Below are 24,631 nucleotides of genomic sequence, written 5' to 3' on the forward strand. Positions count from 1 at the left end.
ACACTAACTATGATTTTTCTTCTCATTTCTAATGTGTGAACTCATGTACGAAACATACACTAAAATCTCTCAAAATATAATTAAGAAAGGAAAATAATTACCAATATAATTTCAAAACATCTCCTTGTAAAAACGCAGGTGGAAATCAAAATAACATGTTTGAGCCCAGGTTTGCACTAGGGACCACTAATGTGTTAGATTTGCGTCATAACCAACTACACCACCCAGACAACTACATTTTTTATTTTCTTTTTACTAATTAAATTAGAATGATATCATTTTTAATTATGCAATGAAATTTTTAATTCGAGAAGTAATTAAATCCATAGTTGTGTTTTAAAACGATATCAACCAAACACTAATTTCCAAGTAAAAAAAGAAGAGCTTAAAAGTATATTAACATGTCTAAGCCCAAGTTTAAACTAGGGACCTCTAATTTGTGAGACTATCATGATAACCAACTATACCACCAAGACAATCTACATTTTCTACTTTCGTATTACAAATCTAATCAGAATATTACTGTTTATAATTAGGGAATGTGATTTTTAATTGTAGGGGTAATCAAATCCATACTTGTGTTTTATAAAATTGTCAACCAAACACTAACTATGATTTTTATTCTCATTTCTAATGTGTCAACTCATGTACGAAAGATACACTAAAATCTATCAAAATATAATTAAAAAGGAAAATACTGACCATTATAATTTTAAAAGATCTTCGGGTAAAAACGCAGCTGCAAAGCAAAATAACATGTTTGAGCCCAGGTTTGCTCTAGGGACCACAAAAGTGTTAGATTTGCGTGATAACCAACTACACCACCCAGACAACTACATTTTTTATTTTCTTTTTACTAATTAAATTAGAATGATACGAATTTTAATTATGGAATGAGATTTTTAATTCGAGAAGTAATTAAATCCATAGTTATGTTTTAAAAAGTTGTCAACCAAACACTAATTTCCTAGTAAAAACAAGAAGAGCTTAGAAGTAAATTCACATGTCTGAACACAGGTTTGACTTGGGGACCCCTAGTGTGTGAGATTAGTGTGATAACCAACTACACCACCCAGACAAGCTATATTTTCTACTTTCTTATTACAAATCTAATCGGAATATTACCGTTTATAAATAGGGAATGTTATTTTTAATTGTAGGGGTCATCAAATCCATACTTGTGTTTTATAAAGTTGTCAACCAAACACTAACTATGATTTTTATTCTCATTTCTAATGTGTAAACTCATGTACGAAACATTCACTAAAATCTCTCAAAATATAATTAAGAAAGGAAAATAATTACCAATATAATTTCAAAGCATCTCCTTGTAAAAGCGCAGGTGGAAAGCAAAATAACATGTTTGAGCCCAGGTTTGCACTAGGGACTACTAATGTGTTAGATTTGCGTGATAACCAACTACACCACCCAGACAACTACATTTTTTACTTTCTTTATACTAATTAAATTAGAATAATATGATTTTTAATTATGGAATGAAATTTTTAATTCGAGAAGTAATTAAATCCATAGTTGTGTTTTAAAACGATTTCAACCAAACACTAATTTCCAAGTAAAAAAAGAAGAGCTTAAAAGTAAATTAACATGTCTAAGCCCAAGTTTGAACTAGGCACCTCTAGTGTGTGTGACCAGCATGATAACCAACTACACCACCCAGACAACCTACATATTCTACTTTCTTATTACAAATTTAATTGGAATGTTACCGTTTATAATTAGGGAATGTGATTTTTAATTATAGGGGTAATCAAATCCATACTTGTGTTTTATAAAGTTGTCAACCAAACACTAACTATGATTTTTAATCTCATTTCTAATGTGTCAACTCAAGTACGAAACATGCACTAAAACCTATCAAAATATAATTAAGAAGGAAAATACTGACCATTATAATTTAAAAAGATCTCCGGGTAAAAACGCAGCTGCAAAGCAAAATAACATGTTTGAGCCCAGGTTTGCTCTAGGGACCACTAAAGTGTTAGATTTTCGTGATAACCAACTACACCACCCAGACAACTACATTTTCTATTTTCATTTTACTAATTAGATTAGAATGACAAGATTTTTAATTATGGAATGAGATTTTTAATTCGAGAAGTAATTAAATTAATAGTTATGTTTTAAAAAGTTGTCAACCAAACACTAATTTCCTAGTAAAAAAAGGAAGAGCGTAGAAGTAAATTAACATATCTGAGCCCAGGTTTAACTTGGGGACCTCTAGTGTGTGAGATTAGTGTGATAACCAACTACACCACCCAGACAAGCTACATTTTCTACTTTATTATTACAAATCTAATCGGAATATTACCGTTTATAAATAGGGAATGTTATTTTTAATTGTAGGGTTCATCAAATCCATACTTGTGTTTAATAAAGTTGTCAACCAAACACTAACTATGATTTTTCTTCTCATTTCTAATGTGTGAACTCATGTACGAAACATACAGTAAAATCTCTCAAAATATAATTAAGAAAGGAAAATAATTACCAATATAATTTCAAAACATCTCCTTGTAAAAACGCAGGTGGAAACCAAAATAACATGTTTGAGCCCAGGTTTGCACTAGGGACCACTAATGTGTTAGATTTGCGTGATAACCAACTACACCACCCAGACAACTACATTTTTTACTTTCTTTATACTAATTAAATTAGAATTATATGATTATTCATTATGGAATGAAATTTTTAATTCGAGAAGTAATTAAATCCATAGTTGTGTTTTAAAACGATTTCAACCAAACACTAATTTCCAAGGAAAAAAAGAAGAGCTTAAAAGTGAATTAACATGTCTAAGCCCAGGTTTGAATTAGGCAACTCTAGTGTGTGTCACTAGCATGATAACCAACTACACCACCCAGACAACCTACATATTCTACTTTTTTATTACAAATTTAATTGGAATGTTACGGTTTATAATTAGGGAATGTGATTTTTAATTGTTGAGGTAATCAAATCCATACTTGTGTTTTATAAAGTTGTCAACCAAACACTAACTATGATTTTTAATCTCATTTCTAATGTGTCAACTCAAGTACGAAACATGCACTAAAATTTATCACAATATAATTAAGAAGGAAAATACTGACCATTATAATTTAAAAAGATCTCCGGGTAAAAACGCAGCTGCAAAGCAAAATAACATGTTTGAGCCCAGGTTTGCTCTAGGGACCACTAAAGTGTTATACCACCGAGACAACTACATTTTCTATTTTCATTTTACTAATTAGATTAGAATGATATGATTTTTAATTATGGAATGAAATTTTTAATTCGAGAAGTAATTAAATTCATAGTTGTGTTTTAAAACGATGTCAACCAAACACTAATTTCTTAGTAAAAAACAGAAGAGCTTAGAAGTAAATTAACATGTCTGAACCCAAGTTTTGACTTCGGGACCTCTAGTGTGTGAGATTAGTGTGATAACCAACTACACCACCCAGACAAGCTACATTTTCTACTTTATTATTACAAATCTAATCGGAATATTACCGTTTATAAATAGGGAATGTTATTTTTAATTGTAGGGTTCATCAAATCCATACTTGTGTTTAATAAAGTTGTCAACCAAACACTAACTATGATTTTTCTTCTCATTTCTAATGTGTGAACTCATGTACGAAACATACAGTAAAATCTCTCAAAATATAATTAAGAAAGGAAAATAATTACCAACATAATTTCAAAACATCTCCTTGTAAAAACGCAGGTGGAAACCAAAATAACATGTTTGAGCACAGGTTTGCACTAGGGACCACTAATGTGTTAGATTTGCGTGATAACCAACTACACCACCCAGACAACTACATTTTTTACTTTCCTTATACTAATTAAATTAGAATTATATGATTTTTCATTATGGAATGAAATTTTTAATTCGAGAAGTAATTAAATCCATAGTTGTGTTTTAAAACGATTTCAACCAAACACTAATTTCCATGTAAAAAAAGAAGAGCTTAAAAGTGAATTAACATGTCTAAGCCCAGGTTTGAATTGGGCAACTCTAGTGTGTGTCACTAGCATGATAACCAACTACACCACCCAGACAACCTACATATTCTACTTTTTTATTACAAATTTAATTGGAATGTTACCGTTTATAATTAGGGAATGTGATTTTTAATTGTTGGGGTAATCAAATCCATACTTGTGTTTTATAAATTTGTCAACCAAAGACTATCTATGATTTTTAATCTCATTTCTAATGTGTCAACTCAAGTACGAAACATGCACTAAAATCTATCAAAATATAATTAAGAAGGAAAATACTGACCATTATAATTTAAAAAGATCTCCGGGTAAAAACGCAGCTGCAAAGCAAAATAACATGTTTGAGCCCAGGTTTGCTCTAGGGACCACTAAAGTGTTATATTTGCGTGATAACCAACTACACCACCGAGACAACTACATTTTCTATTTTCATTTTACTAATTAGATTAGAATGATATGATTTTTAATTATGGAATGAAATTTTTAATTCGAGAAGTAATTAAATTCATAGTTGTGTTTTAAAACGATGCCAACCAAACACTAATTTCTTAGTAAAAAACAGAAGAGCTTAGAAGTAAATTAACATGTCTGAACCCAAGTTTGACTTCGGGACCTCTAGTGTGTGAGATTAGTGTGATAACCAACTACACCACCCAGACAAGCTACATTTTCTACTTTATTATTACAAATCTAATCGGAATATTACCGTTTATAAATAGGGAATGTTATTTTTAATTGTAGGGTTCATCAAATCCATACTTGTGTTTAATAAAGTTGTCAACCAAACACTAACTATGATTTTTCTTCTCATTTCTAATGTGTGAACTCATGTACGAAACATACAGTAAAATCTCTCAAAATATAATTAAGAAAGGAAAATAATTACCAACATAATTTCAAAACATCTCCTTGTAAAAACGCAGGTGGAAACCAAAATAACATGTTTGAGCACAGGTTTGCACTAGGGACCACTAATGTGTTAGATTTGCGTGATAACCAACTACACCACCCAGACAACTACATTTTTTACTTTCCTTATACTAATTAAATTAGAATTATATGATTTTTCATTATGGAATGAAATTTTTAATTCGAGAAGTAATTAAATCCTTAGTTGTGTTTTAAAACGATTTCAACCAAACACTAATTTCCATGTAAAAAAAGAAGAGCTTAAAAGTGAATTAACATGTCTAAGCCCAGGTTTGAATTGGGCAACTCTAGTGTGTGTCACTAGCATGATAACCAACTACACCACCCAGACAACCTACATATTCTACTTTTTTATTACAAATTTAATTGGAATGTTACCGTTTATAATTAGGGAATGTGATTTTTAATTGTTGGGGTAATCAAATCCATACTTGTGTTTTATAAATTTGTCAACCAAAGACTATCTATGATTTTTAATCTCATTTCTAATGTGTCAACTCAAGTACGAAACATGCACTAAAATCTATCAAAATATAATTAAGAAGGAAAATACTGACCATTATAATTTAAAAAGATCTCCGGGTAAAAACGCAGCTGCAAAGCAAAATAACATGTTTGAGCCCAGGTTTGCTCTAGGGACCACTAAAGTGTTATATTTGCGTGATAACCAACTACACCACCGAGACAACTACATTTTCTATTTTCATTTTACTAATTAGATTAGAATGATATGATTTTTAATTATGGAATGAAATTTTTAATTCGAGAAGTAATTAAATTCATAGTTGTGTTTTAAAACGATGCCAACCAAACACTAATTTCTTAGTAAAAAACAGAAGAGCTTAGAAGTAAATTAACATGTCTGAACCCAAGTTTGACTTCGGGACCTCTAGTGTGTGAGATTAGTGTGATAACCAACTACACCACCCAGACAAGCTACATTTTCTACTTTATTATTACAAATCTAATCGGAATATTACCGTTTATAAATAGGGAATGTTATTTTTAATTGTAGGGTTCATCAAATCCATACTTGTGTTTAATAAAGTTGTCAACCAAACACTAACTATGATTTTTCTTCTCATTTCTAATGTGTGAACTCATGTACGAAACATACAGTAAAATCTCTCAAAATATAATTAAGAAAGGAAAATAATTACCAACATAATTTCAAAACATCTCCTTGTAAAAACGCAGGTGGAAACCAAAATAACATGTTTGAGCACAGGTTTGCACTAGGGACCACTAATGTGTTAGATTTGCGTGATAACCAACTACACCACCCAGACAACTACATTTTTTACTTTCCTTATACTAATTAAATTAGAATTATATGATTTTTCATTATGGAATGAAATTTTTAATTCGAGAAGTAATTAAATCCATAGTTGTGTTTTAAAACGATTTCAACCAAACACTAATTTCCATGTAAAAAAAGAAGAGCTTAAAAGTGAATTAACATGTCTAAGCCCAGGTTTGAATTGGGCAACTCTAGTGTGTGTCACTAGCATGATAACCAACTACACCACCCAGACAACCTACATATTCTACTTTTTTATTACAAATTTAATTGGAATGTTACCGTTTATAATTAGGGAATGTGATTTTTAATTGTTGGGGTAATCAAATCCATACTTGTGTTTTATAAATTTGTCAACCAAAGACTATCTATGATTTTTAATCTCATTTCTAATGTGTCAACTCAAGTACGAAACATGCACTAAAATCTATCAAAATATAATTAAGAAGGAAAATACTGACCATTATAATTTAAAAAGATCTCCGGGTAAAAACGCAGCTGCAAAGCAAAATAACATGTTTGAGCCCAGGTTTGCTCTAGGGACCACTAAAGTGTTATATTTGCGTGATAACCAACTACACCACCGAGACAACTACATTTTCTATTTTCATTTTACTAATTAGATTAGAATGATATGATTTTTAATTATGGAATGAAATTTTTAATTCGAGAAGTAATTAAATTCATAGTTGTGTTTTAAAACGATGCCAACCAAACACTAATTTCTTAGTAAAAAACAGAAGAGCTTAGAAGTAAATTAACATGTCTGAACCCAAGTTTGACTTCGGGACCTCTAGTGTGTGAGATTAGTGTGATAACCAACTACACCACCCAGACAAGCTACATTTTCTACTTTATTATTACAAATCTAATCGGAATATTACCGTTTATAAATAGGGAATGTTATTTTTAATTGTAGGGTTCATCAAATCCATACTTGTGTTTAATAAAGTTGTCAACCAAACACTAACTATGATTTTTCTTCTCATTTCTAATGTGTGAACTCATGTACGAAACATACAGTAAAATCTCTCAAAATATAATTAAGAAAGGAAAATAATTACCAATATAATTTCAAAACATCTCCTTGTAAAAACACAGGTGGAAAGCAAAATAACATGTTTGAGCCCAGGTTTGCACTAGGGACCACTAATGTGTTAGATTTGGGTGATAACCAAGTACACCACCCAGACAACTACATTTTTTATTTTCTTTTTACTAATTAAATTAGAATGATACGATTTTTAATTATGCAATGAAAATTTTAATTCGAGAAGTAATTAAATCCATAGTTGTGTTTTAAAACGCTTTCAACCAAACACTAATTTCCTCGTAAAAAAAGAAGAGCTTAAAAGTAAATTAACATGTCTAAGCCCAGGTTTGAACTGGGGACCTCTAGTGTGTGACCTAGACAAGCTACATTTTCAACTTTCTTATTACAAATCTAATCGTAATGTTACTGTTTATAATTAGGGAATTTCATTTTTAATTGTAGGGGTAATCAAATCCATACTTGTGTTTTATAAAGTTGTCAACCAAACACTAACTATGATTTTGATTCTCATTTCTAATGTGTAAACTCATGTACGATACACTAAAATCTATCAAAATATAAATAAGGAAAATACTTACCAATATAATTTCAAAACATGCATCTCCTGGTAAAAACGCAGGTGGAAAGCAAAATATGATCCCAGGTTTGCACTAGGGACCACTAATGTGTTAGATTTGCGTGATAACCAACTACACCACCCAGACAACTACATTTTTTATTTCTTTTTTACTAATTAAATTAGAATGAAACAATTTTTAATTATGGAATGAGATTTTTAATTCGAGAAGTAATTAAATCCATAGTTGTGTTTTAAAAAGTTGTCAACCAAACACTAATTTCCTAGTAAAAAAAGAAGAGCTTAAAAGTAAATTAACATGTCTAAGCCCAGGTTTGTACTGGGGACCTCTAGTGTGTGAGACTATCATGATAACCAACTACACCACCAAAACAAACTACATTTTCAACTTTCTTATTACAAATCTAATCGGAATGTTACCATTTATAATTAGGGAGTGTGATTTTTAATTGTAGGGGTAATCAAATCCATACTTGTGTTTAATAAACTATTCAACCGAACACTAGCTATGATTTTTATTCTCATTTCTAATGTGTGAACTCTTGTACGAAACATACACTAAAATCTATCAAAATATAATTAAGAAACGTGATAGGAATATTTTTGTAATAAATTTTTGATGAGGCAAATGTAGTTTAGATCCCCTTAGAATTTAGGTCTTTAGTTCAAGCATCATAATTCAGAATAACAAGTCAGTATGCAAAGGTCCCGATGTTTATCTTTGTATCTTTCAGGTGATGCGTAGTCGAGCGCGATGTCTAGAGCCGGTAGCTTAGCACCTGTATCTTTAGACAGTGTTTTTGAGGCCTGTGTGCCAATGTCTTTAGATTTTTCTAGTTTGTTGTTTTTGGGATAGTGATACACTTGCAGATTGTCGCCGTAGCGTATGCCAAGTGTGGTATACGTGGCATAACACCCCGTTTTGGATTCCTTTTATCCAGTTATCTTTCTATCTTCCGCTGTGCTAGTGTTTTGTTGTTAATCTGGATGTGTTAAGACTTGTTTTTGGGGGGTGTTACAGTTGGTATCAGAGCCTAGGTTTGAACCTTGGTTTAGGGCCTAGGAAGAGTTAAGTCTAGACTTTCTAAGTATTTAAGTGTGTTTTGAGACCTCTAAGCGACCTTAAAAAGCTAAGTGTTAAGCTTAGGACTCTAGGTTGCGCGGTGAGATGTGTGTTGTTTTCTGTCTTGCTTGCTTGCTTTTTGTGGTAACCTTGTTGTTGTAGCAGAAGTGCAATGCCTCCTCGTCCTCGCGCCCGCTCCCCAGATACCCCGACCAACGAGCAGCTCGCCCAGAATCTCCATCAGTTGACGCAGACGATGCAGTCGCTCAGTGAAGCTCTGTTGAACAACAATCAAGCTGCACCGCCTCCGCCTCCGGTTGGGCACCGCGATGTGGGTCGTTTAGTGTCCGGGCATCGGCCGCCTTCCTTTGCTGGTGAAGAAGACCCTGTAGTCCTTGAAGAGTGGCTACGGGTGTTTGATAAGATTTTTACCGTGGTGAGTTGTCCCGAAGAGAGGAGAGTAAAACTGGCAACGTTCTACTTCTGCCAAGAAGCTGATCTGTGGTGGGTTCACGAGAGTCCGGCCTTTCTTGAAGTGCCTGGGTTTGATTGGACCGCGCTCAAGGACATGATGCGCGAAAGGTTCTACCCAGCGCATGTGCGAGCCGCCATGTTTGATGAGTTCCTTCATCTGCAGCAAGGACCCCTATCTGTGGTGGAGTACCACAAGAAGTTTTTAGAGCTGGCGCGCTTCGCGAGGGTGTTGGTGCCTACAGAGCTTGCCAAAGTTGAGTGTTTCGTTGCTGGTCTGAATTATGAGGCACGAAAAGCGTTGACGGTGAGTAGACCCAGTTCCCTCAAGGATGCGTATCTGTGTGCCGCGGATCTGTTTCGTGTTCAGCAGCTTCAGAAGAGTTCGCTTGAGTTGGCTAGGAAGAGAGTTGAGAGTGGTGGTTCTTTTGCTTTCAAGAAGCCCCGACCGAGTTTTCCGGCTAGAGTTGTGTCATCTTCTTCTCAAGGACCAGTTAGGATGGAGCCTCCGGTTCAAGCTAAGTCAGTTGGTTGTCGCAAGTGTGGGAAAGTGCATCCGGTTCAAGTTTGCTATGGCCAGGCGTTTAAGTGTTTTCGCTGTGGGGTTGTTGGTCATAGAGTTTCGGAGTGTCCTCAGCTTGTCGGTCAGAGAGCGTTGCCGCCACCCCCGGGAGTCAGAGGAGCACCAGGAGGGAGTTCGAGTCGTGGAGCTGTTGGAGCTAGGCCGCCGGGGAGAGTTTTTGTGATGGCGCGTTCGCAGGCGGAGTCGGAGGGTCTGGTGGAGGAGGAGTTAGCAGGTAACCCTTGTTTTGAGCCTATCCTTGTGTCCCCGAGAGCTTTGTGTTCTTTGTTGCCTTGGGTGTTATCTTGTGTTTCGTAGTTGTCTTTGTGTTCTTTGTTGCCTTGGGTGCTATCTTGTGTTTCGTAGTTGTCTTTGTGTTCTTTGTTGCCTTGGGTGTTATCTTGTGTTTCGTAGTTGTCTTTGTTTGGCAATCCTTGGCTTGTTTCCCATGCTTGTTTTTCGTTGGATGCTTAGTATAGACTCTTTTCTTGCTAAGTGTTTTCTTTAGTTGGCATCTTGTTTGTGGTAGCCATCTATCCTTGAGTTATCTTGTGCTTAGCCCAATTCTTTCACCTTTGGACTTGGTTGTTTTTACAACAATTCCTTGTGCTTTTCCCTAAATTTTCCAAGTATTCTTTGATTTGGAAAAAATAACCAATCCCTACCAAAATCTTTCCTTGTGTAGCCTAAAAGTTAAGCCTAATGTTTCTTTGTAGCCTTTGAGTTTCAAACCTTAGCCTATTTCTTTTCTACCCAACCTCTAAACCACTTGAGCCAATTATCTTTCTTGAAACCTAACCCATTTTAATTCTTTCTAAACCTTAAATCCCACTTTGTTCAAAATCCCCAAATTTAATCATCTTTTTCCCCAATCTCACCCAAATCCCTAATTTCTTTCCCCAAAATTCTCTTCTTCTTTTTCCTTCTCCCTACTCGTGAGCTACCCGAAGCCACCCCACCCCGTCGCTCCTTCGCAACCCGCCACCACCAACCTGGCCGTCGCCGTTCGCCGCCGCCGGAGCCTCGCCGTCCCGTCGCCGCCGCCGTCCTGCTGTGTGTCGTGCCGCCGAGCAGCCGCGAGAGAGAGAGAGAGCTCGAGAGAGAGAGAGAGAGCAGCGAGAGAGGGAGAGCCGCGAGAGTGTGGTAGAAGAAGAAGAAGTTGTGGGCTTTGTTTGTTGAGCTTTGGATCATCTTCCACCATGCCTAGAAGGTCAAGTTTGGCAAGAAAAGCAGAATGGGTAGATGCCCACTACCTTGTGCTTGAAGGTAAAGCTTTTGACCTGGAATCTTTTTCAAGTTCCTTGTTGGATTTGCTTAAGTTTCAAGGTTTGCTAGATGGTTTTCTCGCCATAAGGGGCCGAGACTTACCCGAGTTTGGTGAAAGAGTTTTACCGTCACATGGTTGTGACGAAGGAAGGTGAAAGGCTTGAGATCACCCCTAAGGTGAGAGGTGTGAAGGTTGTGTTGTCTGAGAAGAGGTTAGCCCAGTTGTTGAGTTTGTCTGCTACCGGAGTGGCTCAGTATAGTGGCCATTCTTGGATTAGTACGGATACCATGGGGTACCGTGACTATTTGAGTTATCTGTTTGGCCGTACGAGTGGTTTCACTCAAGCTTCGAGGCCGGAAACGAAGTGGTTGTCTGTAGAACAAAGGATCTTGGTTATGTTAGTGTCAGATTGTTTGTTGCCTAACAACAACAAGAGCAGTTTGTTTGGTAAGTTGGAATGTACCTTTGCTTTCTGTTTGAAGAATATGGTTAAGTTCAATCTGCCTGCTTTGATGATGCAACACATGGTGTTTTGCCGGGATCACAACCGGAAGAGTTTGCCGTATGGCATGGTGCTAGGTTGGATCTTGGTTAAGAAAGGTGTTAGTGTGGATGGTTGTCCCTCGAAGGCTGTGGGAAAGATGGTGTCGGATACCGCCAATCTCCGGAGTTGTAATCTGTTTCAGTTGGATAGTGGTGAGTACATCACGCTTGAAGAGGTTGCTAGGAAAGCACCTGTTGAGAGAGCAGAGTTAGCTGCTGGGCTTGAGATTCATGCCAGGAAGTTGAGCCTTGCAGTCCAGAGTTTGGGTGGTGACGAAGAAGTTGAGGAGGAAGCAGATCAGGAAGAAGAGGAAGGAGCACCGGAGACCGCTGAAACTGAAGTAAGTGAATCAGACTGTGAGGAATGCCATAGAAGGGAAGAAGCTCGCACCAAGAGAGGGCAGGATGTCGCCTCTTTGCTTCGTCAGCAGAACAGTTTGATCGCTAAAGGTTTTGCGTTTGTGAGGTCGCAGTTTGCCGCAGTGCATCAGAGGCTGGATCGGTTTGAAGCTATTTCTAGCCACAGAGTTGAAGCCGAAGAAGAAGAGTCTGAAGAGGCCGAAGAGTCGGAGAGTGAAGAGTTCTAGTGGTGTTGTGGTAACCCCGTTCGCTTCTTCTTTGTTGTTTCTTAGCCTTTGTAGCTTGGTGTTTGGTTGTTGTGTGCTTTGTGTGCTTGCTTGTTTTGTTTGTTGCCTTGTTGTTTAGCTAGTGTGTTAGTTGGTGAAAAAGCACGTGAATCTTGAATGCAAGATATAACCTTTAAAACCTTTAATTTATTTCAATTATAACGCTGGACTAGAAGACAACATATTCCAGATATAATAAATAACAGGAAATAAATAGCAGTAAAAGAAAGCATGCACCAGGATATGTTCACGCAGTTCGGAGCCTCACTCCTACGTCTGCGGGGCCACTCACATCAACCCAAATCCACTATGATGAAAAACGGAGTACAAGAGGATAGTTAATTACACTCTACAGTATAACCTATAACTACTCCAGAGCCTACTCCAGTGGATCCGATGTGCAGGCGTTCTTCATTTCTTCATGATCTGATTGCAAGATCTTCTTCACACACAACAGTACAGATTATATTCGGTATAGATGCACCAAGATTTCAGTGTAAGACTTTGTGAAAGAGTGCGCGCTTTGAATGCTAATTAAGGTAGTATTATATAGGTTGTAAAAGCTGTTTTGATCCTCAAAACATGCACTCTTCCATTCCTAGAATTCGGCTGCTTCATTAGATGTAGATCTCCCTATTTATAGGGTCTTGAATAGGTACTTTTGAATAAGCTTTATATCTCCTGGAATACTTCCGTGCGCTGATCCAGTCAACTGCTCCAGACGCCATGACTAATCCAGGACTACTTTGACAACTAATCTAAGCCAATAAAACAGCGGTTTAAATGTGCAATATATTTACACTTACAATCTCCCCCTTTGGCTATTAGTTGAAAAAACTACTAAAAGATATCATCGGCTTTAAAATGAATTGCCAAATGAATAATCTATACAAAAGAGATCGGATTAGTCACTAGTCAAGAGTAGCTAGACACACACCCTCCTTTAAACTTAACCAATATTGTGCCAGAGAATTCAAAACACAATTAAGGCATACAAACACAGAAATTTAAGAGCACAAAGAGACACAGAACACATATATGTCACATAATATAGCTGCATAGCATTTATCACATAGTCAAGGCAAAAACACACAGCACCTTAACACATTTAAAAGCAAACAAAATAAAGGTAGAGCACACCACATTATTCACTGGCACTTATGGCTAAGTTCTCAAAAAAAAACATGTACTCCCCCTTACTAACGTACTCCCCCTTTTTGTCAATCTAATGGACAAAGAGCAACATCAGGACTGGGTGGAAGAGGAGGAGGTCTCCAAGTCTTCGTCATCACCAGCAGGAGCATCAGTAGGAGCAGCTTCAATAGTGGCAATCTGGCGAGTCACACGAAGCATCTGAGCCTCAGCAGTAGAGATTGAAGATTGAACGGCAAGAGAGGCATCTTTCATCGTGGCAATGTGTGAAGCGAGAAATGTAACTTGCTGTCTGAGAACAGCCAGAGTCGAAGCAGAGTCAGCAGCAAAAGTAGTCGATGCAGAGGCCATGCCAGTTGCTGGAGTATTCTCTGGAGCAGGGGCAGGTGGAACTGAGGAGAGAGTGGCCCGATCATCAAAGTGGGATTTTTGGAAGATGCGAGAGTCCATAGAGGTTTTGTGAGTAACATGACAGAGCTCTTCATTGGAATAGAGTTGAAGCCCTTGTTGTTGCAAGATACCCGTGATAAGGCAAGGAAATGGTAGATGAATCTTGGCTTCTTTCTTCTTGGAAAAACCCATGATGTGATGATAGATGAGATGACCAAGATCAATAGGTAGCTGATGTCGAACCTTGTATAACAGAGAGGCCATCTTCTTATTCACAGTGTGCACAGAAACATTAGGGATCCAATTGCTAGAAGCTAGGCGAAAGAGAACCGAATAGACTGCAGTAAGTACATTTGAAGGCAGGCCATCCTTTGGCCAAACGTTGATCTCATTGTGTGTAAGATGGGATGCAAGAAAGTCCCCAGCAGGATCAAACAGATCATCACACGCATCACGCTGAAAATAAGAGTTAATAATAGAGGGGCTAAAATCATACCAAGTATCCCGGAGAAAAACTTGATGATAATGTGGAGAGGCCGGTCGAAGAGAATTAGACGTGAGATTGGCGTAGAATTCTGGGATAAGCCAGGCAGAGTAAGCTCCCACATTCTGGATGGTTTGGAGAAGATTCTGAGCTCTAAGCAAAGGAATGATATTGCACACGCGAATGAGGTATTCAATACTAAAATTTTTCTCAACCAAGATATCGCGATTTGAGTGCTGCTGCCATATTGTTTCCAGTGCAGGGGAGAGCAAGATAGGTCTGAACAAGGTCTCCTTGGACACCTTAGCAGTCTTGGACTTGGATGATGCAGCTGTCTTTGAAATAGTAGCAGAGGCTGGGGCAGAAGCTGGAGGAGGAGCCGGAGTAGACACGCCAGTTTTCGAACGTGTACGCTGAGCAAGACCCGTAGGCCGAAGTTCAGACCGTTTGCTAGGACGAGATTCAGAGACAAATTCAACATCCTCGGACATGTGAAGCTTTCTCTTAGCCACTAGAGCTGCTGCAGGTGCTTCATCTGGATCAGTGATTTTAGCTTTCCCTTTGGCCTTTGTAAATGGCACCCTGATAACAGGAACGGCTGTTTCAACACGGGCAGTGTTTGGCATATTTGCAATGGTGTCAGAGATGATGGCTGCTTGAATGGATGGATCCTCAGGCTCAGAGACTATGTCCCGAATCGAAACCTCAACATCATCTGGAACAGATCCTGGAACAGAGACGGGATTATCTATAACTGGATCTGAGGCTGGAGTTGTGACTGGATCATGCGAATGCTCAGCCTTTTTGGAAGTGGCCTTGTCCGTGTTTTGAAGTTGGGAACCTGTGAAGGGAATTGCAGACAGAGGCACAATAGACAGACCAGCAGAGGGGTCCTAATTTCACAAGGCAATAGCACAATCTCAACACTAACATACCATAAATAATCAAAGCAAGAAGCAGTGTTTAGGCATAATAAACTCGACCATAGATAATCAAGGCTAAAAAAGAAAATTAACGAATAAAAATGCGATGCATGCCTAATTAACAAGCAATTAGATATTGCTCCCTAAGAGATTAGAGAAATCAAACCGTAGATTGAGCCCGTAGTTGCCGAGCCCGAAGTTCTCCTTGAAGAAGCTCCTCGTCTAAGATTTCATCAAGTGGCCATGGGTCATCCGTGATCCCTGATGCTCTTGAAAAGATCTCCTTAGAGTCCTTCATAGACAACTCCTCCATCAGAGATGGGTGTCGAAGAAGTGTTGCGAGAACCCGGCGAGCAGAGATGTCCGAGATTGGAGCTGTTCCCCGAAGAATTTGACGATAGAGATCTAGGCGCTCATCTTCCGTGAGGTAGAAAAGGAATGGATTAAGATCAGAATGACTAGCCATGAGAAAGACAGGAGCAAATCAGATCGATTGAGTAGAGGATTTTTGCAAGGATTCGAAGATTTGGGTAGAAAAGATTTTAAAGGTAAATGAGAGTAATTTTAGGGATTGGATTCTATAAATTTGGGGAAGAACCGGTGGTGTATAACAGCTAAGAGAGAGAAACAATTAATCAAAAAATCTGATTTTTTAGTGCGGTCAAAGAAGCTTATTTTCCGGTCTGGAGAGCGTACTGGAGCAGTAATCATATCTGGAGGATTTTCTGGAGAAAATCTGAAAAAGAAGGAAATAACACAAAAACAAAAGAACAACAAAATAAAAACAAAAACATTATTTGAGTCACAGTACAAACTTAGATTGAAAACCTGCACACCCCAAGAGCAGCTCGTAGTAACTCAAAACTTGTGTTATCAAGAGGCTTTGTAAAAAGATCTGCTAGATTTTTCTCTGTTGAAATGTACTCCAGGTTGATTTCCTTGTCTTCTACCAATTCTCTTATGAAATGATGCCTTATTTCAATATGTTTAGTTCGGGAATGTTGAACTAGATTTTTGGAGATGTTGATCGCACTAGTGTTGTCACAATATAGTGTCATGTACTCTTGATGTAGACCATAATCTTGGAGCATCTGCTTCATCCATAGGAGTTGAGTACAACAACTACCTGCTGCAATGTATTCAGCTTCAGCTGTGCTGAGAGATATTGAGTTTTGCTTCTTACTTAGCCAGGCAACTAAGTTCTTTCCCAAAAAGAAACAACCACCAGATGTACTTTTGCGGTCATCTGCGTTTCCAGCCCAGTCGGCATCACTGTATCCCACAAGATTCAGATTAGTATCATTTGACACCTAAATGCCACAATTGAGAGTACCTTTGACATATTTTATTATCCTTTTTACGGCTTTAAGATGTGATTCTTTAGGAGCTGCTTGAAACCTGGCACATATTCCAACACTAAGCATAATTTCTGGACGACTGGCTGTCAGATACAGAAGGCTCCCGATCATGCTTCTATATAGAGTAGGATCAATTGGTTTCCCTGATTCATCTTTGCTTAATTTTGTAGTCGTAGATATTGGCGTTCTTGCTTCTTTGGCTGACTCAAGTCCAAATTTTGTTAGCAGGCCTTTTGCATATTTTTCTTGAGATATAAAAATACCTTCATTGGTTTGTTGGACTTGTAGTCCTAGAAAATAGGTTAGTTCGCCAATCATACTCATTTCGAATTCCTGTTGCATGACTTGAACCAGTTGATCTGTAGCACCTGTTTCAGTGGAACCAAAGATAATATCGTCAACATAAACCTGAGCAATTGTAATATGCTTACCTGACCTTTTGATAAATAAGGTTTTGTCGACTCCCCCTCGGTTGTAGCCGTGCTGGAGAAGATACTGGGATAATCTTTCATACCAGGCCCTCGGAGCTTGTTTTAGACCATATAGAGCCTTGTCCAGTTTGTAGACATAGTCAGGATGATGAGGATCTTCAAACCCTTTAGGTTGAGCAACATATATATCTTCGGACAGATATCCGTTTAGAAAAGCCGTTTTGACATCCATTTGGAACAATTTTATTCCTAGAGCACATGCTATACATAGAAGAAGGCGAATGGACTCTAGTCGTGTTACTGGTGCAAATGTCTCTTCATAATCGATACCTTCAATTTGAGAGTAGCCTTGTGCAACTAGTCTTGCTTTGTTGCGAGCAATGTTTCCAGCTGAATCGGTCTTGTTGCGAAAAATCCACTTTGTTCCTACAACGTTTACACTGTCAGGTTTTGGGACTAGATTCCATACCTTGTTACGTTCAAATTGTCCTAGTTCTTCCTGCATGGCTTTAATCCAGTGTTCATCAGATAGGGCTTCTTTTACCGTCTTGGGTCCGATCTTTGATGTGTAACACGTATACCCTGCAAGCTCGAGGTAATTTCGTTTAATCCCTCTAGTCCTTACCCCAGAGAATGGGTCTCCTATGATATTCTGAGTAGGGTGATCTCTGCGAAGACGAATAGCCCCTTCGAGTGCTCCAGCATCTGGGTCGGGACTAGGTTCTGGAGCAGTTTCCGGACAAGATTGAGTAGAACCCGATGTTGTAGTTTCAGGGGTTTCTGGATTATCTGTGGCAGATTCTGGAGTGACTTCTGGGTTAGAGACACTTATAACCTCAGTTATTTCCTCAGGTTGATCATCAACCACCACGTTTGCCGATTCCATGATAGATTTTGTAACTTTGTTATACACACGGTAGGCACGACTATTCGTTGAATACCCAAGAAAGTACCCTTCATCACTTTTAGGCTCGAATTTTCCGGTTGGGTTTCGATCCTTCAAGATAAAACACCGTGAGCTGAAAATATGAAAGTAGTTGATATTAGGCTTCTTACCTTTCCATATTTCATATGGAGTATGATGCGTTCCGGGTCGTAGATATACTCGGTTTATCGTGTGACAAGCAGTACTTACTGCTTCAGCCCAAAATCTCTGAGGCAAGTCTTTTGCATTGAGTAGAACCCGAGCCATCTCTTGAATCGTCCGATTCTTTCTTTCAACCACACCATTTTGTTGTGGTGTTTTAGGTGCTGAATACTCATGGAAAATACCGATTGATGCGCACCAATCATCAAATACTTGATTGTCGAATTCACGTCCATGATCACTTCTAATGCGTATGATTGGCTCATTTTTCTCTTTCTAGAGTTTTAGGGCCAGGGCTTTGAAGGCTTCGAAGGTTTCTGACTTTTCCCTGAGAAAACTGACCCACGAAAACCTAGAAAAATCATCAACACAAACTAAAATGTACCTTTTACCTCCAATGCTTTCTGTTCTGGTAGGTCCAATGAGGTCCATGTGAATGAGTTCCAGGCAGTGTGTGGTATTGATCATGTTTTGAGAGGTATGCGCTGCTCTAGTTTGTTTTCCAGCTTGACAGGCGCTGCATACTCCAGCTTTTTCTACCTTGATACTCGGTAGACCCCGAACACCCTCAATTTTTATCAATTTTTCAAGAGAGCGATAATTCAAGTGGCCTAACTTTTGATGCCACAGTTTTGATTCTTTTATGCTGGACCTATAACAATAAGAATCGTTAGTAAGTATATAACAATTATCAGAAGAGCGTTTACCTTCCATGACACAGTTCTTTTTGTAGTCTGTAACGTTGCAGCTGTCTTTTGTAAAGCAGACTTTCCACTCTTGATCACATAATTGGCTGATACTAATCAGATTTGCATGCAGACCTTCCACCAATAGAACTTGTTGGAGTTTGGGTAGACCTGTGACATTTAGAGTTCCAATTCCAGTAATTTTTCCCTTAACACCGTCGCCAAAAGTTACTTCTCCTGTACTTCCCTTTACGTTGTTTAGGTATTTAGCATCACCCGTCATATGCCGCGAGCATCCACTATCAAAGTACCATCTCTCTTTTCTGTTAGTACTCGTAGAGTGGAAAGAGACATGACATACAAAGTCACTTTTCTTCACCCAAATTTGCTTGACAAACGGGGTGATAGATTTGTTTGTGAGTTTCTCACAACGTTGGTCTTTGTAGAAGTAGAAGCACTCTGGTTTTGTATGTCCGCGTACCCTGCAGTAATGACATATAGGATTATACACTCTAACCTTGAGTGATGTTTTTCTTGGAGCAAAGTTAATTTGACGCCGAGCTGTACTGGTTTCTGGACGATATTGAACTGCTCCAGAGACTGAGTCAGAACATGAGGCTTTGACGAAAATTGTAGTGGCTTTGTCCTTTCCTCCAGAGTATCCTAACCCATATTTTGTAGACGACTTTCGACCAGAGTCTAAAATTTGGTCTAAGGTGGATGTGTTGTCCATCATTTTTATCTTGCGTTTGAGTTGCTCCAGTTCCTTTTTGAGATCTTCTAGCTCATGTTTGAGACTTTCTTCTTTCTTGTAACTGTCTTCAATGATGCTGTCCCTGTCAGAAATTTTAGATAGATACACTTTTTTGGCATTTTCTAGAATGTTAACCTGACTAGACAGAGACCTATTGACTTTTACAAGAATTTCCCATTTTGCATACAATTTTTTATACTCTACTTCAAATGTAGGTGCTGGTAAGTCTTGGTCTTCTGATGACACATACTCTTCAATTTCTGATTCTTCGCCAGTTGTAGAAGCAGATACGGTAGTTGTAAGAGCTGTAAAGGCAACAAAGTTTCCGGAGATCTCATCTGGATCAGAACCTGGATCTGTTTCTGGTTCATCGTTATCACTCCAGGTAAGGGCAACTTTCATTGACTTCTTCCTTCTCAAATAGGTTGGACATTCAGCCTGCACATGGCCATACCCTTCACATTCATAACACTTGATCCCTTTGCCTCCGGTTTTGTCTTTAGATTGAGAGTTCCGATAAGCACCTGGTCGTTGGCCGGATGAGTTTGATCTTTGATTGTTTCGATTTGCACTTGATCCTAATCCTTTTTGGCCTTGAAACTTGCCTAGCTTTCCAGTTTGTCTTTGTTTTACCTGTTGCAACAATTTAGAAAAACCTTTAGTTAAAAAGACTACGGGATCATCACTTACCTCATCTGGATCAGAAACAGCTCCAGCGTCTTCTACAGTGAATGCTACGGTTTTTCCTTTTGTTTCAGGTCCGCCTAAGATTTCCATGTTGCAATTACTAATTTATTTACTCACTTTTTACATGTAGTTCCAACAAGTTGAATATGACAAAGCGGTTATTGATCTGGTGCGTTCTGAATGGGCCGATATTCTATCAAGTTATATCTACATAAATCATGGTGCAAAGTAAAATTTGTCAAACATATAATCAATCAATTCACTCTTGGTAAATAAAAATGGCAATTTATATCCTACACCACGGCGCGCGTTGCATTGTGCGCCCAGATGCAAAACGACGTCGTTTCATTTTTTTTTTTTAATTTCCCGCCTCAGTGATTGACAGTTAATTTTTCTTTCAAAAAAAACCCATGTTCAAAAATGTACATAATGTTATACTAAAATACACATAATTGTATACATGAATTTACATAATTATATAATAAAATATACATACTCTTTTTAAAAAGATAATACACATAATCTAACATAATACATAATACACATAAACTTTTAACATAATACACATCAACTCTTAACATAATACACAAAAATTTCCTAATTCGGATGTACATAATTGTATAAAAAGAATGTACAGAATTGTATAGAAAATGTACATAATTGTATGAACAAATATACATAATCACAGCAATTTCCTACCGCGCCTCCCATTGTTGGAGATGAATGCACAATTTATACAGAGCAGACGGAGACCTTAATTCAATTCATTCCTGGCTTTAATAGCATTCTAAATTCACCGCTCACCTGCGGGCTCCCTGATGATGAAAAGGAAGTTGCGTGAGGCTGGCGGAGAGGTAGTTGCAGTTTGTTGCCGGAAATGGGGAGAAGACATCGGAGAAGAAAGAAAATGAGTAAAATGACTAAAATACCCTCATTATTTGATCTATTAAATTTTTCCGGTGAGATTTGGCCAGAAATTTGGTCGGCGTGACCAAAATTGATAGAAATTACATAGTCAAGGAACTAAATTAACATTTTTGAAAGTCAAGTGTTACAATTAACACAGCTCCAATAGTCAGTGGACCAAAATTGAAATTTTCTCTTATTTTAATTTCAGTACTTTAATTTCTCGATTTAGAATGTATTTACTTTGAACATTTAGTCTTTGAAGTTTTTCATAAGATTCCATCTTTTTCATATTACGAAATCAGTTATGAAAATTGAAACGTATAAAATTAATATGTTACGCTGATTTAGATTCATAAATTATTTGTTCTTAAAAGTAATGATGATTTCTAAAAGTTTGTATATTTCACTAAATCATTTGTCAATTGTAATACATAAGTAATGCACTTTTAAAATAAGTAAGGACTACACTACGCCGGCCGCACACGGACTCATCTTAGTGTCTCTGATGGAGGTGAGGTGATCACATGTTGACGTTGTTTTGATCGGACCCATTTCATTCCTTATCCACTCGCATCGCCTCCTAGACAATATTAGTCATATCATCTACCTTTTTCTCGTAATTTTCTGGAAGCATCCTCAATAGGGTAATTATGGAAGGTTGTTGCAGGGGCAATGCACATGTGGATTAGAGCAAAAGATGAGAAAGAATAAATTGGGGTCTTGCAGGAGGCATTAATTTTTGTCAGATTCAGTGAGTCCCACCAAGAAAAAAAAAACTGTCTCCTTGTGCACGTGAGTCGCATCAGAAATGCTCAGCCTGGTGCGTGCACACCACGTGCCATAGCTAGCTTGAATTGATGTTTCGTTATATTATATTGTTGCATAGCTAAACCTTAGCTAGCTTTCTAATTAATATTGCAAATAATTTATGTTTGTTTCATGAAGTTAACAAATTCAACCTGCTTCCCTTAATAGGAAATTCCATATATCATTCACGGAATTTGAGAGAAGGAATTTTAAAAGAAAGGTTTTAATTAGGAATCGTGAAAAGAAAGTTTGAGAGATAGAGATATCAAAAATTTAAGATGTTATGTTTATCGGGAATGAATGGGAAAAGGTCGTGAAGGATGACTGTGTCATAAATGGAGACCAATTGTTTTTTTTTTTTTTTTTTATCTATAACGTACGGTTGTGACGCAGTGTTTGACTTCTTTGTAGTTGACTTATTCGATTCTGAAAAGATAAGAGTGGAAGATGAAATGAGAGAGCCTATTCAATTTCTTAACAAAGACTACAAGAAAATAGTACACGGTAAAATACTATTAGAACTAGCAATAGATTAAATAATTTCAATTTAAATATTTATGATTTTAGTATTTTACGAATGATTATATCGTGCACCGCGATGAACGAAGGATAATACCAAAATGCTCTTGGTTAATCGAAGCTCTCGCTGGCTGGTTGACGGAATACGGTCGGAAGGACTAAACCGGCTAAAAATAATTATTTTCGTTGACCAAATAGATGAATAAGAGATTGAGGGACTACTTGACAGTTCGCTAATAATCTAGGGACCAAATTCTTAATTCCCCCTAAACTAAATACCTGTGAGTTTCAGTAACTTACTTTCAAAATTTTCAATTTCTTTACAAATTTTATTTTTTGACGTGTTATTAATATATTAACTTTTTAATTACTATTCGACATGTTTGTTAACTCATCATATAGGAATCGTTATACAGTTGACCATGGTCCACACATTGTTCTGTGGGCCTTGGTCGTCAAATGAAACTACACAGTAGAATTAAATTGATACTATAGTAATGCTATAATAAAACTAGTGTATGTGAAAAATGCAACTTTAAAAAAGTGTATTCAATAATATATATTGTCAAATTAAACTGTAGTATAAAGCCGGGGGTAGCCATATAAGGTTGGAACAGGGCATAAGGTTAGAACTATGATACTTGTGACATGTAGTTATCACTGTGGCATGTAGTTGCCAATGTGCGAATGTATTTTCTTTGCTAATGAGCATGTCTGACGTATTTTACTTTGTGATCAATAGAATGCATCTTGAGTTGTATTGTCTTTCATGATTCTTGTCTTGGTATTGTCGTAAGGATGTTGATTCCTTTTCCTTTTTAGAGTGTTAATGAGTCCTTGAAGTTGACTTCTTTCGATGGCTTTTGAAATGATATATACTGTATTCCGTTTCAAAATGGTTTTGACTTATACTTATTTGATAGGAATATTTTTGTAATAAAACTTTGATGAGCCAAATGTACTTTAGATCCCCTTAGAATTTAGGTCTTTAATTAGTACAAGCATCATAATCCAGAATATCGAGTCAAAGAGAAATCTACCACATGAAGAACAAAATTAATTCGGAAAATTAATTTTGGTCCTACAAGTATTCATCCGAGAAAGAAGCATTAAGGAATGGTGCTGCAATATTAGTAAACCCGTTATAAATTTATAGACATATTATGTCTAACAATAAAGTAATTTTTATTGACTTATCAATTATCATTAAAACTCTGCATAAGAGAACTTCACTAACTTTAAAGTAATTTGTTATGACATAATTTTTATTTTTATTTGTTTAAAGTGTAAAAATTAACGGTCTATTTGACAGATTTTCCTTGAAACAATTTTCCTTAAATCAATTATTTGATCAGGCAATTTGCGCGAAAAATGCATCAGCATCGTAACCTCATGATCCAAAGCCTTTATGGTCTCCTCATATTTGCGGTTCAGCTCGTCTACAGTGACATGCATCTCCTCAAGCAAACTTTTCCTTTTCATGACAGTAACATACCACATGTCGTATTCTGCCTCCAATTTAGCACGCTTCTGACTCTCACTCAGCTCATCGTTGCTCTCCATAACCTTAACCTGGAAAGAAGCGCAGAATTTTAAATCCAATTAACTGATTTAATCCAAATTCCAAGCAATCTAAATCTGAAATGCATGGATTAAAAATTCATAATTGCATAAGAGAAATTGAAAAGAATACAACACAACACAATCTGAATCTGAAATGCATGAATTAAGAATTCAAAATTGCAATAGAGAAATCGAAAATGATACAACACAATCTACATCCGGAGTGTAGGGATTAAGAATTCAAAATTGCAATAGAGAAAACGAAAAGAACACAATAGAATCTAAATCTAAAATACAATGCAGGGATTAAGAATTCGAAATTGCAGTATGAAAATCGAAAAGAATAGAACACCATCTACATTTAAAATACAATGCAGGGATTACGAATTCGAAATTGTAGTAGAGAAACATAAAAGAATACAACACAATCTAGATCTGAAATACAATGCACGAATTCGAAATTGTAGTAGATTGAAG

At 37.1% G+C, this 24,631-nt stretch overlaps 1 protein-coding gene and 1 non-coding gene across 2 annotated transcripts; both read right to left on the minus strand.

Annotated features, from left to right (window-relative positions):
* Nucleotides 1-8,171: 8,171 nt before the first annotated feature.
* TRNAV-CAC lies at nt 8,172-8,245 on the minus strand. Its single transcript has one exon. It is a non-coding gene; the product is annotated as a tRNA-Val (tRNA).
* A 10,260-nt stretch (nt 8,246-18,505) lies between these two features.
* On the minus strand, nt 18,506-21,248 carry LOC109183091. The gene is made up of 3 exons (XM_019333310.1): nt 21,161-21,248; nt 20,360-20,415; nt 18,506-20,302 (listed from the first exon to the last, which is right to left on the minus strand). The coding sequence occupies exons 1-3, from the start codon at nt 21,246-21,248 to the stop codon at nt 18,506-18,508; spliced, it is 1,941 nt and encodes a 646-aa protein (XP_019188855.1).
* Nucleotides 21,249-24,631: the final 3,383 nt, after the last annotated feature.

This window comes from Ipomoea nil, unplaced genomic scaffold, assembly GCF_001879475.1.
Source record: "Ipomoea nil cultivar Tokyo-kokei standard unplaced genomic scaffold, Asagao_1.1 scaffold1099, whole genome shotgun sequence".
In the NCBI taxonomy this organism is placed as follows: Eukaryota; Viridiplantae; Streptophyta; class Magnoliopsida; order Solanales; family Convolvulaceae; genus Ipomoea; species Ipomoea nil.

Coding starts and splice junctions, on each gene's coding strand:
- LOC109183091 (XM_019333310.1), bottom strand. CDS start 21,248: ATGTCTTCTCCCCATTTCCGGCAACAAACTGCAACTACCTCTCCGCCA. Junction 20,416..21,160: donor CATCATCAGGGAGCCCGCAG/GTGAGCGGTGAA, acceptor CTGAAACAAAAG/GAAAAACCGTAGCATTCACT. Junction 20,303..20,359: donor CTGTTTCTGATCCAGATGAG/GTAAGTGATGAT, acceptor TTGTTGCAACAG/GTAAAACAAAGACAAACTGG.